General features: G+C 36.2%; 3 protein-coding genes across 5 annotated transcripts in view; all 3 read right to left on the reverse strand.

Moving 5' to 3' along the window:
• Positions 1 to 1,584: 1,584 nt before the first annotated feature.
• Positions 1,585 to 4,977, reverse strand: LOC306892159 (uncharacterized protein). 2 transcript variants are annotated; one of them, XM_079453030.1, is made up of 5 exons: positions 4,069 to 4,977; positions 3,850 to 3,986; positions 3,058 to 3,278; positions 2,789 to 2,933; positions 1,585 to 2,461 (listed from the first exon to the last, which is right to left on the reverse strand). In XM_079453030.1, exons 1-5 carry the CDS (start codon positions 4,291 to 4,293, stop codon positions 1,690 to 1,692), a joined length of 1,500 nt encoding a protein of 499 aa, XP_079309156.1. In that variant the 5' UTR covers positions 4,294 to 4,977; the 3' UTR covers positions 1,585 to 1,689. The 2 variants fall into 2 exon arrangements, with proteins under 2 accessions (XP_079309156.1, XP_079309155.1); XM_079453029.1 differs by having other exon boundaries at positions 1,592 to 2,461; positions 4,063 to 4,903.
• A 2,001-nt stretch (positions 4,978 to 6,978) lies between these two features.
• On the reverse strand, positions 6,979 to 8,014 carry LOC306892469 (protein FAM43A-like; the record flags this gene model as incomplete). The annotated part of the gene is made up of 1 exon (XM_079453596.1): positions 6,979 to 8,014. The coding sequence occupies exon 1, from the start codon at positions 7,981 to 7,983 to the stop codon at positions 6,979 to 6,981; it is 1,005 nt and encodes a 334-aa protein (XP_079309722.1). The 5' UTR covers positions 7,984 to 8,014.
• Positions 8,015 to 9,519: 1,505 nt separating this feature from the next.
• Positions 9,520 to 15,941, reverse strand: part of LOC306892152 (NLR family CARD domain-containing protein 3-like) — a 55,504-nt gene continuing 49,082 nt past the window's right edge. The window contains exons 12-18 of one of the 2 annotated variants that reach the window (XM_079453018.1): positions 15,575 to 15,748; positions 14,598 to 14,771; positions 13,620 to 13,793; positions 12,641 to 12,814; positions 11,699 to 11,872; positions 10,757 to 10,930; positions 9,520 to 10,433 (exon numbers count right to left, since the gene is read on the reverse strand). In XM_079453018.1, coding sequence (XP_079309144.1) covers positions 10,427 to 10,433; positions 10,757 to 10,930; positions 11,699 to 11,872; positions 12,641 to 12,814; positions 13,620 to 13,793; positions 14,598 to 14,771; positions 15,575 to 15,748 — 1,051 coding nt within the window. In that variant the 3' untranslated portion in view covers positions 9,520 to 10,426. The remainder of the gene's footprint in view (positions 10,434 to 10,756; positions 10,931 to 11,698; positions 11,873 to 12,640; positions 12,815 to 13,619; positions 13,794 to 14,597; positions 14,772 to 15,574; positions 15,749 to 15,941) is intronic. The other variant, XM_079453019.1, reaches the window with a different exon arrangement.

The following is a 15,941-nucleotide window of genomic DNA, read 5'->3' on the forward strand; positions in this document are numbered from 1 at the left end:
ACAGACCCGATGATTTGCATCAACTTGCAAAGAGTACGTTTTTATTTACTTATTTATATAATAATATCTCAAACATTTATTTAAGTTTTGTTGTTTCCTCATTATAGTTGGCTTCTGGAGATGTTGATGCCTTCAACGATATTGAGCCCATCATAGATATGGCTGGGACGTTTGCAGTTATAAAGGACCAAGAAACAGCCAGGAAGGTTGCCTTAGACACTGCACACTGGTACTGCCTTGGTCGCAGTCGGTCTGCATTTGAAAGGTGTGCAATTCCTGATATTACCATTTTTATGGACTATAGTTTTTTATTTCACTAATAAAGCAACACTTAAAGATATTAAAATAAATAAGTTAAATAACTAACATTGTTATGTGTTATTATAATGTCTATCTTTAGCTTGTAACTCTCCATTTTAATTCTTTGATAATTACTCAACAGATTCAAAGAAGGTTTGAAAACCCTGGGAGTTCTAGAGGCTATAAAGGAAAACCCAGCCGCATTTACAAATATCATGTGTCATCACCCTCAACCCTTCACCTGCTGCAGCTTCTCTGCACTGATGCAACCTGAATTGAGTGTACCAGGTTCTTCGAAAAGGAACACAGAGAACCTTGTTCTATCTTTCTGGAGAACCCTCCTGATTGAAATTCAAGGTAATGGTGTCATGACTGATGTCCTTCAAATTTTTGTTATTTTCAAACAAAATTACTGTAATCCCTTCTTTTACTAGCCTGTAATTACTATAAAGGAGGTTCCCTACTTTTAAGATTTTGGTACTCAAATATATCCTTATATTAGTAGAATTAATTTGAGTTCAGACTGTGGCAAGAACAGTAACAAATCACTGATATTAAACAATACCAGACAACGATGGGGAAAACAGAATGAGTGTACTGTATATAGTGTCCTTGTCATAGAGTTGATGACTATATGGTGCGTGGATTGCAGATTAGACACTGGGGCAGGAGCGTGGAGGATCTTGGGTAATGTAGTGCAGAGGAAAACAAGGGGAGAAACAGAGGGAACCGTGACACTGTAATGGAGATTAACATAACAGACTTGATTTGTGTTTAATTTGCAATAACTAATCAGACTGAACTAATTAGAATTTATATTACAGAGAGTTTTGTAAAAGATTTAAGAAAATTAAATACATTATTTCTTAAAATGTTGACCAATGTTTGTTCTACAGATGAACCCAGCGAGCTGCAGTACAGTGACATCTTCTTTTTTACCACGGGCCTAAAGACCTTGCCACCTTTGGGACTGAGACCTCATCCAAGCATTCACTTTCTTCACGATCTTGAAAAGAATGAGATGTTATCATAACTTCCTAAAGCAAATACATGTGCCAACAGCCTGTTTCTTCCAACTGTTCATCAAGCATACACTGATTTTAAAAATAACATGATGTATGCTATTCAAAATTGCCAAGGATTTGGGTTTTGTTAAATGTTATTCCAAGAAATGTTGAAATGTTTAACAGATAGTTTTTGACATTTTTACAGTTATAAATGTCTTGTGTTTATGCATTTGTGTCATGTTCTTTAAAAAAATATGAAAAAAAAGTTCTGAAACATAATTGTTCATGTTCAGTTTATGATAGAAAAAGTACATTATACAATATGAGTTTAACAAACAATGTAAATAACACATATACATTATTGTTTGCTCATGCCATATAGTCAAGACGTTCTGTATGCACTAACTGAAATAAAATCTCTTACAAAAATAAAGTGATTAATGCCATAGTTGCTGTCATCTGTGAGTGGGTTACATGCGGCTTGTAAACGCGTTATATTGTCTGGATTGAATGTAAGGTTACTTTCTGGAACTATTATTTGTTCATTATCTTCCTGAACTATCGGACCATCATAGTCAACACCAAAGTCATCGATTTCTTCCTCTGTTAGAAGCTCCAGATTTGGCTGCAAAAACATACCTGTATGCCACATTGCCAAGGGTGTCATGGATTGGGCTGAACTTAAAGCATGGTGGTTCCACTGCTGGCAAAATTCACTAGCTGATAGCTGTATTCTGCCAAGGTACACAAAATGTAAAGCCCATAGGTGTACTTCGCTTGTGGAGTCCAAGATTTCAGAGTGTTCCATATACTGGAAGAGTTGTTTGTAGAAATCTGATACAACTCTATTGACATCACCCCAAAGGCGTTCAATTCTCTGATTATGAACACTTCTCCCCACTATAAAACTCCCTCTTTCACTTCCCCGATAGTTTATCATGTACCTGGCCACTTCAATGTTTTCCCCACCTCTATCCCCTCTAACTCTGTTAGGCAAACCAAATCTTGCAACACCATGACGAAAGAAACTAAGTACTGTGTGTGCTCTGTTGTTGGTACAGCATTCAAGGTAAATAACAGTCCGGCTATAGCCATCAATGCATCCATGGAACACAAATCTCCATGCAATCAATTTGTGGTTTGAATCCATGTGCCTAAAAAAAAGAAGAATTTATACTGAGATGTACTTTATCTACATAATATAAAACATACAAAATAAAAATGTCCAAAAGCTATAGAGTTGATTGCTTTTTTTAATTTCATTATTGAATGTTCCATAAACACCTGCGTAACCAAAATCTGTTGTTTGACAAAAGATGGTGGGTGTGGATAAACGAAGTAAAAGTAAAGTAAAAAATCAATGATTGCTATGAAATATCGATAGATAAATATCGATACCAACAAAAATTGTCAAGCACCCACACGAGCAATCTTTGGACAATTTTAAAAAGGAATAAACCCTATGCCATTGTGATACATACCAAAGATGATTTGGTCCTCTAACATTATATACTCTCCTCCTAATTGCATGTCTTGTACGGATCATGGTGCCAACAGGGTCAACTGTCGATAGTCGCTCCCGGACACGCCTTCTTTGTATATAGAGTCCTCTACTTCTGAGGCTTCCTACGATACAAATGAACAAACAATACAAATGTCAACATCATCAATTAAAAGCACTTCTTACATCAAATGAGACATTATATTAATATTTAACAGTATATATAACATGATGTCCAAGAACACTTGCCTAGGACAAGTGTGACTCCAGCGTTAGGTGTTTGAATGATAATTAAATGAATCAGTGAATCAAGGTCAGGATCTGAAATTGTGCTAAAATTAGTCTCCATGCCATACTGAAGACGACGTCTTCGTAATGTTCGACAGCTCACACCCAAACAGGTAGAAATAGCAGTCCATGACATTCCTATCTCTCGAAGCTGGATCAGCTGCTCACTGGTTAGATCATACCTGTGTAAGTTAGGAAATACAGACTTTTAGTGTATTTCTGTGTCAAACTATTGCACAGATTTCTAATACATTTTAAAAGTAACTTTCATTATATACTGTAGTTTTGTGTTTTGTTCAACCCTTATGAAATATAACTAACTCTCCTCCCTTTTGAACACTCGTTAATAACTCCATCCACACCTCTCCAGTAATTTATGTCAAACTGTCAAAAGTTTGATCAATGTATTACCATGACGTGCATAGTCAGGTCTGTATGTCCGTTCAATACATCTTGGCTTCTGCACACTTTTTAGAGATTCCATGATTTAATTTCTAAATATTTCAACAGTAAGCACAGCACATTTATTAAATAACTATGGTTACTTTACTAAATTTAATTTCAGGCCGGACAGCCTTTGTCAACTGTAACATTAATGGTTTAAAAATCGTTAAAAATATTGGATTTGTCATTAACACGGTCATATTCTGTGATGCAAATGAAGAAGTCTGATAAATATTTAAATTATACTTTTTTATGTATTTTTATGTAGCCTGTCATCCTACGTGTTTGTCATTAAAGACAAAGGGGCACCTTGGTCGTCCACCAGTCCTGGAGACAGATATTCGAATTGTTGGTATAAGTTGCGGTTGAAGGATAAGTTCCAGTTGCATTAACATTTCTGAGAAACTGTCGTGTAACTCTGAAAGCATGGAAGTCACTTGATCGTCCTATAAAAAAAACAATGTGTTAAACTGATACTAATATCTTTTATTTACATCTAACAATATCTTTAATTATACATACAATTACCTGATGGTGTCTCAAATGGTCCAACATCCTGGATAGAATACGACAGTGTTCCTCCATTAACCTATGACAATTCTCCATGCTGTTAAAATTTCTGGATAGCATACTTTCATCATATATTGTCACACAAGTGTTTAGTTCTGTAAAATATCTTTGAACATCGTTGCACTGACAACTAGTGCACTGTAAAAACAATAGAAAAAGAATTATAAAACGTGTCTTAAACATATTTAGAATTGCAGGATACCTCCGTTGACCAATACCGAAGAATGGTTCAATATGTGCAAGCTCAATAATAAAACAAAAATGTTCACTCGCACTCTCTCGCGCACACTCAACCCCTCTCGCGGACACTCGCACTCTCTCGCGCACACTCAACCCCTCTCGCGGACACTCGCACTCTCTCGCGCACACTCAACCCCTCTCGCGGACACTCGCACTCTCTCGCGCACACTCAACCCCTCTCGCGGACACTCGCACTCTCTCGCGCACACTCAACCCCTCTCGCGGACACTCGCACTCTCTCGCGCACACTCAACCCCTCTCGCGCACACTCGCACTCTCTCGCGCACACTCAACCCCTCTCGCGCACACTCGCACTCTCTCGCGCACACTCAACCCCTCTCGCGGACACTCGCACTCTCTCGCGCACACTCGCACTCTCTCGCGCACACTCGCACTCTCTCGCGCACACTCAACCCCTCTCGCGCACACTTAACGACTCTCTCGCGCACACTCAACCCCTCTCGCGCACACTCAACCCCTCTCGCGGACACTCAACCCCTCTCGCGGACACTCGCACTCTCTCGCGCACACTCAACCCCTCTCGCGGACACTCGCACTCTCTCGCGCACACTCAACCCCTCTCGCGCACACTTAACGACTCTCTCGCGCACACTCAACCCCTCTCGCGGACACTCGCACTCTCTCGCGCACACTCAACCCCTCTCGCGCACACTTAACGACTCTCTCGGCATTCGCTTTACTTTTGTCAACTTCCGCGCCTCATATTTAACAGGCACATGTGGACGTGTGGCAGGATTAAGCCTTGTTACCAGTGATGGTTTGCTTATCTGCATCAGTTCCTTTTTATAGCCAATGTGCTTTGAATCTATTTTTACAAGCTTTTATTGGCCCATTTACTCGCAGCTTTCTACCCGAATCACCGCTCGGTGGTTTACCCATAATGACAGACACTTTCTTTTCCTTTGACATCGGCTGACAATCAATCAGATCGATGGCCAGCCAGCACATTTACAATACACGTCAATAGCTCCTGAAAGTAACACAGCTCTTTCTGTGTTGATAAAAGGGACCTGATGTTCAAACTCTTATTGTTTCAAAAGGTTTGAGTATTTAGGCTGAAATATGATAATAACCATATGGCCTCATAAGACTGTGGATTACTAGATGACTTTTGGGATAAAGTTCTATAGAGCTATAAATCTTATTTCCTTACACCATAAAATCCTATTACAAGAAGAATAGATGGTATCTCTCGACACTGGGTTCAGTGTGTTTTACAGTATGTGTGATTCAGTGATGAACAAGTAAACATGTTTGCATGGCTTTGTACAGTATGTGTGTGTGTTTTGCCTCTGAGCTGCACTTGTCATGAGGAAGTTGAAACAAAGCCCCAGACAGACAGGAAGTGATGTCCGTGGCTCAGAAAAACAAAATTTCTTTTCTGTCATCAGCTGCTCTGGAAGATGTTTCACACAACTCCAGTGTTACCATCAGTTAGTCTGTTCAACTTTCAGAAATATTGCCCTCAATGACCTGCTGTGACTGAACAGGCATGTTATGTATTGATGACGGTCTGGTGGTCCAGATACACACCGGTGGCCGTAAAGTAAACTGCCTTTAGTAACGGGTCAGAATTCTTTGTGTAGTAAAATACAGGCGTAATCGATACAACGCTTCTCAGCGCATATGTGTTCTTATTTACAGCTTAACTTCTTGGTTTCTGTACATTTCTTGAGAGACTCAAATGTGAAGTGTCCAATGCTCAAATTTGCAAACTTCCTAAAATGTCTTTGTTTTACTTTATATATATATATATATGGGAAAAAATCTGGATGAATAAAAAAATCCCCAGATGAACATGTGACACAAGCATCATTCAAATAACACGAACAAAACCAGGAATAATCGGTCAAAGTCAAACCTGTAAATATGTCACTGTATAAACTTAAAAACATTATTGGTGGCATTTACTATATTTTTTTTTATTAATATGTTCGACCATTAAACAACATCTGAATAATATTTCATTGTTATTCATTTGTTCTATTACCGAAGAGAGAAGATGGCACATGTGGTCGATCCTCTCTTTTGGCTCATGTTATTTACTGTGTTGCCATCACACATATTCCATTCAGAGACCTTCATACATTATGCATAGAAATAAATTTACATTTATTCATTTGGCAGATGCTTTTATCCAAAGCGACTTACAAGTAGTTTTATACAGTGGCACATTACTGCAGAGCAAGTGCCCTTCAGTCATGACCTGCTGGCACTGAGATTAGAACCAGCAACCTTCTGATCACAAACCCAACGCTCTAACCATTATTCCATTTTTCCTTTTTTATTCCATTTTTATAACATGACAGTTCCAATATTAAATGAGAGAAAGACTTGCTTTGTGTTTATTGACAAATAACACTCAACAACATTTACATTTGCTACTGTAAGTAAAACAGCATCTACATAGAAAAGAAAATATTCACAGATTTGAAACATTTGCATAGCAAAGATATAGTTTCCAGTGCATTGAAACATTACCTTCAAGATCAACCGAATGCTTCACACATTTAACTAAACACTCCAGTTCAAGTACAATGAAGCTCTTTAAAACAACAGCGACAGCTACAGTATCTGATCGTAGAAGAATAGAGAGTTGATGTTTCATCAGCTGTACGTGGTTTCTGGATGGTTATCATCCGTGACCTCATCAGAATCAGTTCCAGAGCTCAGCTCAATGTTGGACGATTCACTGCTCGTGCTCTCACCACACAGCAGACGAGTCACCTGCGCGTCAGACTTCAAAGACTTCACATCATTTCCAATGCACAACTCTCCCAATTCATTGATGATGACACACAATTCCTCTTTGCTGTCCTCGAAACAGTCGTCGTCTAGAAACTCATGGAACAGCATGACCCTCTCCTCCTCTCTCTCCCCGACCAGATCTTCAATGATGGAGTGCAGCTTAGGAGCGCTTCGGCTGCGCTCCACCGGAGGTTTGTACACGTTCACCATCTTCCTCTTGGGCACGAGAGGAACTGTTTGCTCTCCTATGAGGATCTGTTGCTGATGTTTGGCGTCTTCTCTACGTTTGAGTCTCTGAAACTCGCTCAGAGCCGAGCTGGAGGTCTGGTAGAGCAGAAGCGCCATCGCTTTCGCCTTCTCGGGTTTGGAGACGAGGACCGCGTGACATCTCAGCATCACTGCTTTGTGCTTGATCTCGTGTCTGTAAATCCAGGCAAAGATTTTGGGAAGCCTCGGATCGGCTACGCAGTATGTGATTCGGTGAAGTAAATACAGATGTCCTGGTTTTCTGGACTTCTCGTCCGAGTGGATCATGCGTATTCCCTCAGCGCCCATGGTCAGGCGCATTTTAGTGCCGTGTCTGCCCATCTCGCTCTTATTCCAGATCTTCCTGATGACCACGTCCATACATCCCTCTCCTTTTGACTGAATGGTGGTTGAATTGCCCAAATATAAGACCGTATAGGTGGTATCGTCTGAGGTGATGCCTAACTTTTTCCTTCTGGATTTGAAGAGGGTCCCGATGCGGGTCAGAGCCCCGTCTGGATAGGATTTGGTAAATGAAGACAGAGCTGAACCAAGAGAAAACTTTGAGTGTTTCTCTTTTTCTATGAGTTCATCTTCATTCTCTTTTAGTAGCAACATTATGACATTAAATGCTGCGCCGTATTGAATCTAAACTTTCACAACCTGCCAGACAGACATCTGTTCTACAGCGCTGCAGTCGCTTATATATCTGTGTGGACTGAACCATTACAGATCAAAGCAGGGGTGTCCAAACATTTTTCTATACACTGTTAAAGATCCAACTTGAATATGTTCATTTAACAAAGGAAATTACGTTACTTGAACAAATAATGTTTGGTAAAAGGAACCAATATATCATTTTGTGTGTACTGAATACAATTCATCCACAGCGTGTTGCTAACAAAGATTATTTTGTTGACTGGACTTAGATACTCTTAGATACGTTATTGTTCAAAACTTGCAAAATAAAGTAAGCTCAACAAACAGAAAAGGTGTTTATTCATTGTTTCATATTTAGTTCAGTTTTGAATCAAACGTGTTTGGATTCCTGTTTTACTGTTTGCTAACTTTATTCATGCACTTTAAAATGTAGTTAGTTACCTGTTGTGTTTGGAGTCGTTTTTTAATGAACGATGTTTCACGATTGTGGATTGATGTTTGTGTTTCTGCTGTTGATGTCTAAGTGCCTGATGCTGTGCTTCTATCTCTGAAAGAGGATTCGACACAAACTGCTCGAGCAGTTACTGAACCAATGTTGGTCTGTCTTCATTGGAATTATGATTAGATCGTGTTTATAATGTAATACAAATAATAGAAGAAAACATCATATTTTGGGTTGGGTGAACTTAAATCCATAGTTGAGAGAACTCACACGTAATGTTGTCCAGTGATTTCAAGTTGGTTTCTTTTTTGTAATCACTAAGAAAATGTAGTTGATGTAAACTATTTGATCAGAAGTTGACTAAGATTGTTTGCTGTTTTGTGGAAATTGTTTTACTGTATAAGAGCCCTATTTCATATATTCTGTATATTGAAACATTATTTTTTTCATGTGATCAAAGCAGAATTTTCAGTATTATTACTTCAGTCCCACATTAATAAAAAAGTGACTATTTTTCTGCAACTTCAAATCCAGAAGACTGATTTGTGAGTTTTGCCTGCAAGTGCAAATCTCAACATTCAACTTTTCACATTGGGGCTGTGAGTGTACACCTACAGATACTTATTTTACAAGTTCACAAGTGTGTGTGTGTGTGTGTGTGTGTGTGTGTGTGTGAATACTGGCGGGGAGCAGGATATGACATATATGATAATATACTTTACAGCGATCTGGCTTTACATTATGACCACTGACGGGTGAAGTGATTAACACTGATTATCTCATCATCACAGCACTTATTACTGGGGGGGAAATATTAGGAAGCAAGAGAACATTTTGTCCTCAAAGTTGATGTTAGAAGCAGGACAAATGGGCAAGTGTAAGTATTGGAGGGAGTTTATACTCATTTTAACCTGCAGAGGCCGCCATTATCTTTCTTCAATGACATTATCTGGTTGAACTCACAGGCAGCCAAACTGAACAAAGACAAACAAATCAGTTCTTCTGTAGATATAAGATGCTGTAAGATGAAAAAGAAAATAAAGACGCGATCTGGTGTTTTCATACATTTTATTATTGTTGGTTAAAAACAACACAAACATACATATTAATAAGATAAAATCATTGTGAATTTAATACAGGCCTATACAAGACTCCATTAGCTATTATAAAGTGCATTTTATCCAGGTTCTGACTTTTTGAAGGACCTCCCACATTATACACACACTTCATATTTGCAGTTTTAAAGTAAAAAGAAATCCTACAAAGTTTGTCGTCTCCCAAAAACCACGTCCTTTTTTGACACATCCATAACGCAAGTTTATTTCCCTTTTTAAAAACAGAATATTTGTTCATAGACCGACATTTTTTGATGTTTAGACTCTTTCAACAAGGGTTTAGTAAAATATAAACAGACGGTTCAATATATTCGTGCGTTTTTGTCACATCCATAATGTTGGAATTACCCATGTGACATTAGTTCATGCTATTGTAAGGGAAAAGCTTCAAGACACAAGTCACCTCATGAGATATTTAAGACTTTAAGGATTCAGATGTTGTTTATCAACAATAAGCATTAGCATAATATCTCATTACATACATATTCAGAATTGAATCTACATACAAATATGTTGAAATGCATTATTATTCACATTAATATTTCAAATAAATGTCACTTTCCTGACACACACATACAGTAAAAACCCTTCACGCCCGCAGCAAATGTGCCGATGTGACACAGAAAGCTCAGATTTAAGGACAATCTGCTGCATTTGAGCCCTTTTGCTTTATAGTGGACTGAAGCAGAAAAACACAAAGAGACAAACAATCAACAGTTTGTGTGTTTTCATCTCTAACAGATTCATGTTGAGCTCTTATGAGTCACTGATGTTGTTTGTCCAGTAAGTAAACAACTCTTGTAGTTTATGACAAAACACAGACGCTTGATCCATCAATGTTTGGCTAAATCCTGTAAACATCAGAGAAACATCAGATATTATTATTATGATCTCATTACAGTCATTATCAACAGATATCATCTAACAATGACTTGTGTTGTGATCTTAGGATATGATAAATATAAACTTACACACTTCTGAAGTGATTTACAAATGAGAAGAACACAGAAACACTTCATCCAAACAACAACACAACACAACACAGGTGTGTTTACACAACAAGACTAATAGATGAAAGTGTATTTATAATGAGTCACTTTTATTGACAAATAGTACAAATTATAATGACTATTGAATTTAATATGATCATTTCAAGAGTAAATAAATAACTCACTGTAGTTTCTGTAGTTTACATTGAGGATCCTTCAGTAGATCAGAGAGCAGCTTCACTCCTGAATCTCCTGGATTATTAGAGTTCAGATTGAGTTCTGTCAGATGTGAGGGGTTTGATCTCAGAGCTGAAGCCAGAGCAACACAACCTTCAGATCCAATACTGCAGTAACACAGACTGAAACAAGAAATAAACTCTTCACACTCACAGCAAATGAATTCATGATTTATAATATTTGTGGGATTATTGTCAGTTAATAGAGAAACACATGACAGATATTTAGACATTTATTCACAGATATAAGTTGCTGGTGTTGGATTTAAACTCTTCTACCGGCACAGAAACAATAAATGTGTGTTTACGTCTGAAATGACTTGTGAGGGTCGAATAAAAACAAAAGTGTTTTAAAAAAGTTCAAATTCAAGAAACTTTACATTTTTATTTACAAATTTAACAACCTTACATACAAACATTTATTTATTTTCTACTACACTGCAAAACTCGATATATTTGTCTTGTTTTCAGTACAAATGTCTAAACAGTCTTGAATCAAGATGCATTTTCATAATGAGCAAAATCACCTGTCTTGTTTTTAGACAAAAATATGAAATTTCAGTAAATTTGTGCTTAAAACAAGCTAGAAAATCTGTCAATGGGGTCAGAAACATAATCTTGAATTAAGTTTCACCTTTTTCTTAGTCACTAAATTCAAGATTATATGTTTTACTGAATTGGCAGATTTATTAGTTTGTTTTAAGAACAAATTCACTGAAATTTCATATTTTTCTTCTTAAAACAAGAATTATTTTCACAGGTTATTTTGCTCATTATGAAAATGCATCTTGATTCAAGAATGTTTAGACATTTGTGCTGGAAAACAAGACAAAAATATCAAGTAAGAAAGTCATTTCTGCAGTTTAATGACATCATAACACTTTCACTCACTGTAGTTTCTGTAGTTTACATTGTGGATCCTTCAGTAGATCAGAGAGCAGCTTCACTCCTGAATCTCCTGGATTATTATAGTTCAGATTGAGTTCTGTCAGATGTGAGGGGTTTGATCTCAGAGCTGAAGCCAGAGCAACACAACCTTCAGATCCAATACTGCAGCGAGACAGACTGAAACAAGAAATAAACTCTTCACACTCACAGCAAATGAATTCATGATTTATAATATTTGTGGGATTATTGTCAGTTAATAGAGAAACACATGACAGATATTTAGACATTTATTCACAGATATAAGTTGCTGGTGTTGGATTTAAACTCTTCTACCGGCACAGAAACAATAAATGTGTGTTTACGTCTGAAATGACTTGTGAGGGTCAAATAAAAACAAATGTGTTTTAAAAAAGTTCAAATTCAAGAAACTTTACATTTTTATTTACAAATTTAACAACCTTACATACAAACATTTATTTATTTTCTACTACACTGCAAAACTCGATATATTTGTCTTGTTTTCAGTACAAATGTCTAAACAGTCTTGAATCAAGATGCATTTTCATAATGAGCAAAATCACCTGTCTTGTTTTTAGACAAAAATATGAAATTTCAGTAAATTTGTGCTTAAAACAAGCTAGAAAATCTGTCAATGGGGTCAGAAACATAATCTTGAATTAAGTTTCACCTTTTTCTTAGTCACTAAATTCAAGATTATATGTTTTACTGTATTGGCAGATTTATTAGTTTGTTTTAAGAACAAATTCACTGAAATTTCATATTTTTCTTCTTAAAACAAGAATTATTTTCACAGGTTATTTTGCTCATTATGAAAATGCATCTTGATTCAAGAATGTTTAGACATTTGTGCTGGAAAACAAGACAAAAATATCAAGTAAGAAAGTCATTTCTGCAGTTTAATGACATCATAACACTTTCACTCACTGTAGTTTCTGTAGTTTACATTGAGGATCCTTCAGGAGATCAGAGAGCAGCTTCACTCCTGAATCTCCTGGATTATTATGGTTCAGATTGAGTTCTGTCAGATGTGAGGGGTTTGATCTCAGAGCTGAAGCCAGAGCAAAACAACCTTCAGATCCAATACTGCAGTCAGACAGACTGAAACAAGAAATAAACTCTTCACACTCACAGCAAATGAATTCATGATTTATAATATTTGTGGGATTATTGTCAGTTAATAGAGAAACACATGACAGATATTTAGACATTTATTCACAGATATAAGTTGCTGGTGTTGAATTTAAACTCTTCTACCGGCACAGAAACAATAAATGTGTGTTTACATCTGAAATGACTTGTGAGGGTCAAATAAAAAACAAATGTGTTTAAAAAAAAGTTCAAATTCAATAAACTTTTGCACATGAAGACTTGATGAAAGAGTTTAACACGTCCTTACATACTAACATTTATTTATTTTCTATTTCACTGCAACAAATGTTAAAAAAAGACTTTCTTATTCAGTATGTTTGTCTTGTTTTCCAGCACAAATGTCTAAACATTTTTGAATCAAGATTCATTTTCATGATGAGCAAAATCACCTGTTTTGTTTTTAGGCCCAAAGTATGAAATGTCAGTGAATCTGTGTTAAAGACAAGCTAAAACATCTGTCAATGTGGTCAGAAAAATAATCTTGAATTAAGTTTCACCTTTTTCTTAGTCACTAAATTGAAGATTGTATGTTTTACCCCATTGGCAGATTTATTAGTTTATTTTAAGCACAAATTCACTGAAATTTCATATTTTTCATTTTAAAACAAGAATTATTTTGTCAGGTTATTTTGCTCATTATGAAAATGCATCTTGATTCAAGAATGTTTAGACATTTGTGCCGGAAAACAAGACAAAAATATCAAGTAAGAAAGTCATTTCTGCAGTTTAATGACATCATAACACTTTCACTCACTGTAGTTTCTGTAGTTTACATTGAGGATCCTTCAGTAGATCAGAGAGCAGCTTCACTCCTGAATCTTCTGGATTATTACAGTTCAGATTGAGTTCTGTCAGATGTGAGGGGTTTGATCTCAGAGCTGAAGCCAGAGCAACACAACCTTCAGATCCAATACTGCAGTTCCACAGACTGAAACAAGAAATAAACTCTTCACACTCACAGCAAATGAATTCATGATTTATAATATTTGTGGGATTATTGTCAGTTAATAGAGAAACACATGACAGATATTTAGACATTTATTCACAGATATAAGTTGCTGGTGTTGGATTTAAACTCTTCTACCGGCACAGAAACAATAAATGTGTGTTTACGTCTGAAATGACTTGTGAGGGTCGAATAAAAAACAAATGTGTTTTAAAAAAGTTCAAATTCAATAAACTTTTGCACATGAAGACTTGATGAAAGAGTTTAACACGTCCTTACATACAAACATTTATTTATTTTCTATTTCACTGCAACAAATGACAAAAAAAGACTTTCTTATTCAGTATGTTTGTCTTGTTTTCCAGAACAAATGTCTAAACAGTCTTGAATCAAGATTCATTTTCATGATGAGCAAAATCACCTGTTTTGTTTTTAGGCCCAAAGTATGAAATGTCAGTGAATCTGTGTTAAAGACAAGCTAAAACATCTGTCAATGGGGTCAGAAAAATTATCTTGAATTAAGTTTCACCTTTTTCTTAGTCACTAAATTCAAGATTATATGTTTTACCCCATTGGCAGATTTATTAGTTTATTTTAAGCACAAATTCACTGAAATTTCATATTTTTCATTTTAAAACAAGAATTATTTTGTCAGGTTATTTTGCTCATTATGAAAATGCATCTTGATTCAAGAATGTTTAGACATTTGTGCCGGAAAACAAGACAAAAATATCAAGTAAGAAAGTCATTTCTGCAGTTTAATGACATCATAACACTTTCACTCACTGTAGTTTCTGTAGTTTACATTGAGGATCCTTCAGTAGATCAGAGAGCAGCTTCACTCCTGAATCTTCTGGTTTATTATAGTTCAGATTGAGTTCTGTCAGATGTGAGGGGTTTGATCTCAGAGCTGAAGTCAGAGCAACACAACCTTCAGATCTAATACTGCAGCCAGACAGACTGAAACAAGAAATAAACTCTTCACACTCACAGCAAATGAATTCATGATTTATAATATTTGTGGGATTATTGTCAGTTAATAGAGAAACACATGACAGATATTTAGACATTTATTCACAGATATAAGTTGCTGGTGTTGGATTTAAACTCTTCTACCGGCACAGAAACAATAAATGTGTGTTTACGTCTGAAATGACTTGTGAGGGTCAAATAAAAACAAATGGGTTTTAAAAAAAGTTCAAATTCAATAAACTTTTGCACATGAAGACTTGATGAAAGAGTTTAACACGTCCTTACATACAATCATTTATTTATTTTCTATTTCCCTGCAACAAATGACAAAAAAAGACTTTCTTATTCAGTATTTCTGTCTTGTTTTCCAGAACAAATGTCTAAACATTCTTGAATCAAGATTCATTTTCATGATGAGCAAAATGACCTGTTTTGTTTTTAGACCCAAAATATGAAATGTCAGTGAATCTGTGTTAAAGACAAGCTAGAAAATCTGTCAATGGGGTCAGAAAAATAATCTCGAATTAAGTTTCACCTTTTTCTTAGTCACTAAATTCAAGATTATATGTTTTACCGTATTGGCAGATTTTTTTGTTTGTTTTAACACAGATTCACTGAAATTTCATATTTTTCATCTTCAAACAAGAATTATTTTCTCAGGTTATTTTGCTCATCATGAAAATGCATCTTGATTCAAGAATGTTTAGACATTTGTACTGGAAAACAAGACAAAAATATCAAGTAAGAAAGTAATTTCTGCAGTTTAATGTCATCATAACACTTTCACTCACTGTAGTTTCTGTAGTTTACATTGAGGATCCTTCAGTAGATCAGAGAGCAGCTTCACTCCTGAATCTTCTGGTTTATTAGAGTTCAGATTGAGTTCTGTCAGATGTGAGGGGTTTGATCTCAGAGCTGAAGCCAGAGCAACACAACCTTCAGATCCAATACTGCAGTGAGACAGACTGAAACAAGAAATAAACTCTTCACACTCACAGCAAATGAATTCATGATTTATAATATTTGTGGGATTATTGTCAGTTAATAGAGAAACACATGACAGATATTTAGACATTTATTCACAGATATAAGTTGCTGGTGTTGGATTTAAACTCTTCTACCGGCACAGAAACAATAAATGTGTGTTTACGTCTGAAA

The sequence above is a fragment of the Barbatula barbatula genome, assembly GCF_947034865.1.
Source record: "Barbatula barbatula genome assembly, chromosome: 3".
Classification (NCBI taxonomy): Eukaryota; Metazoa; Chordata; class Actinopteri; order Cypriniformes; family Nemacheilidae; genus Barbatula; species Barbatula barbatula.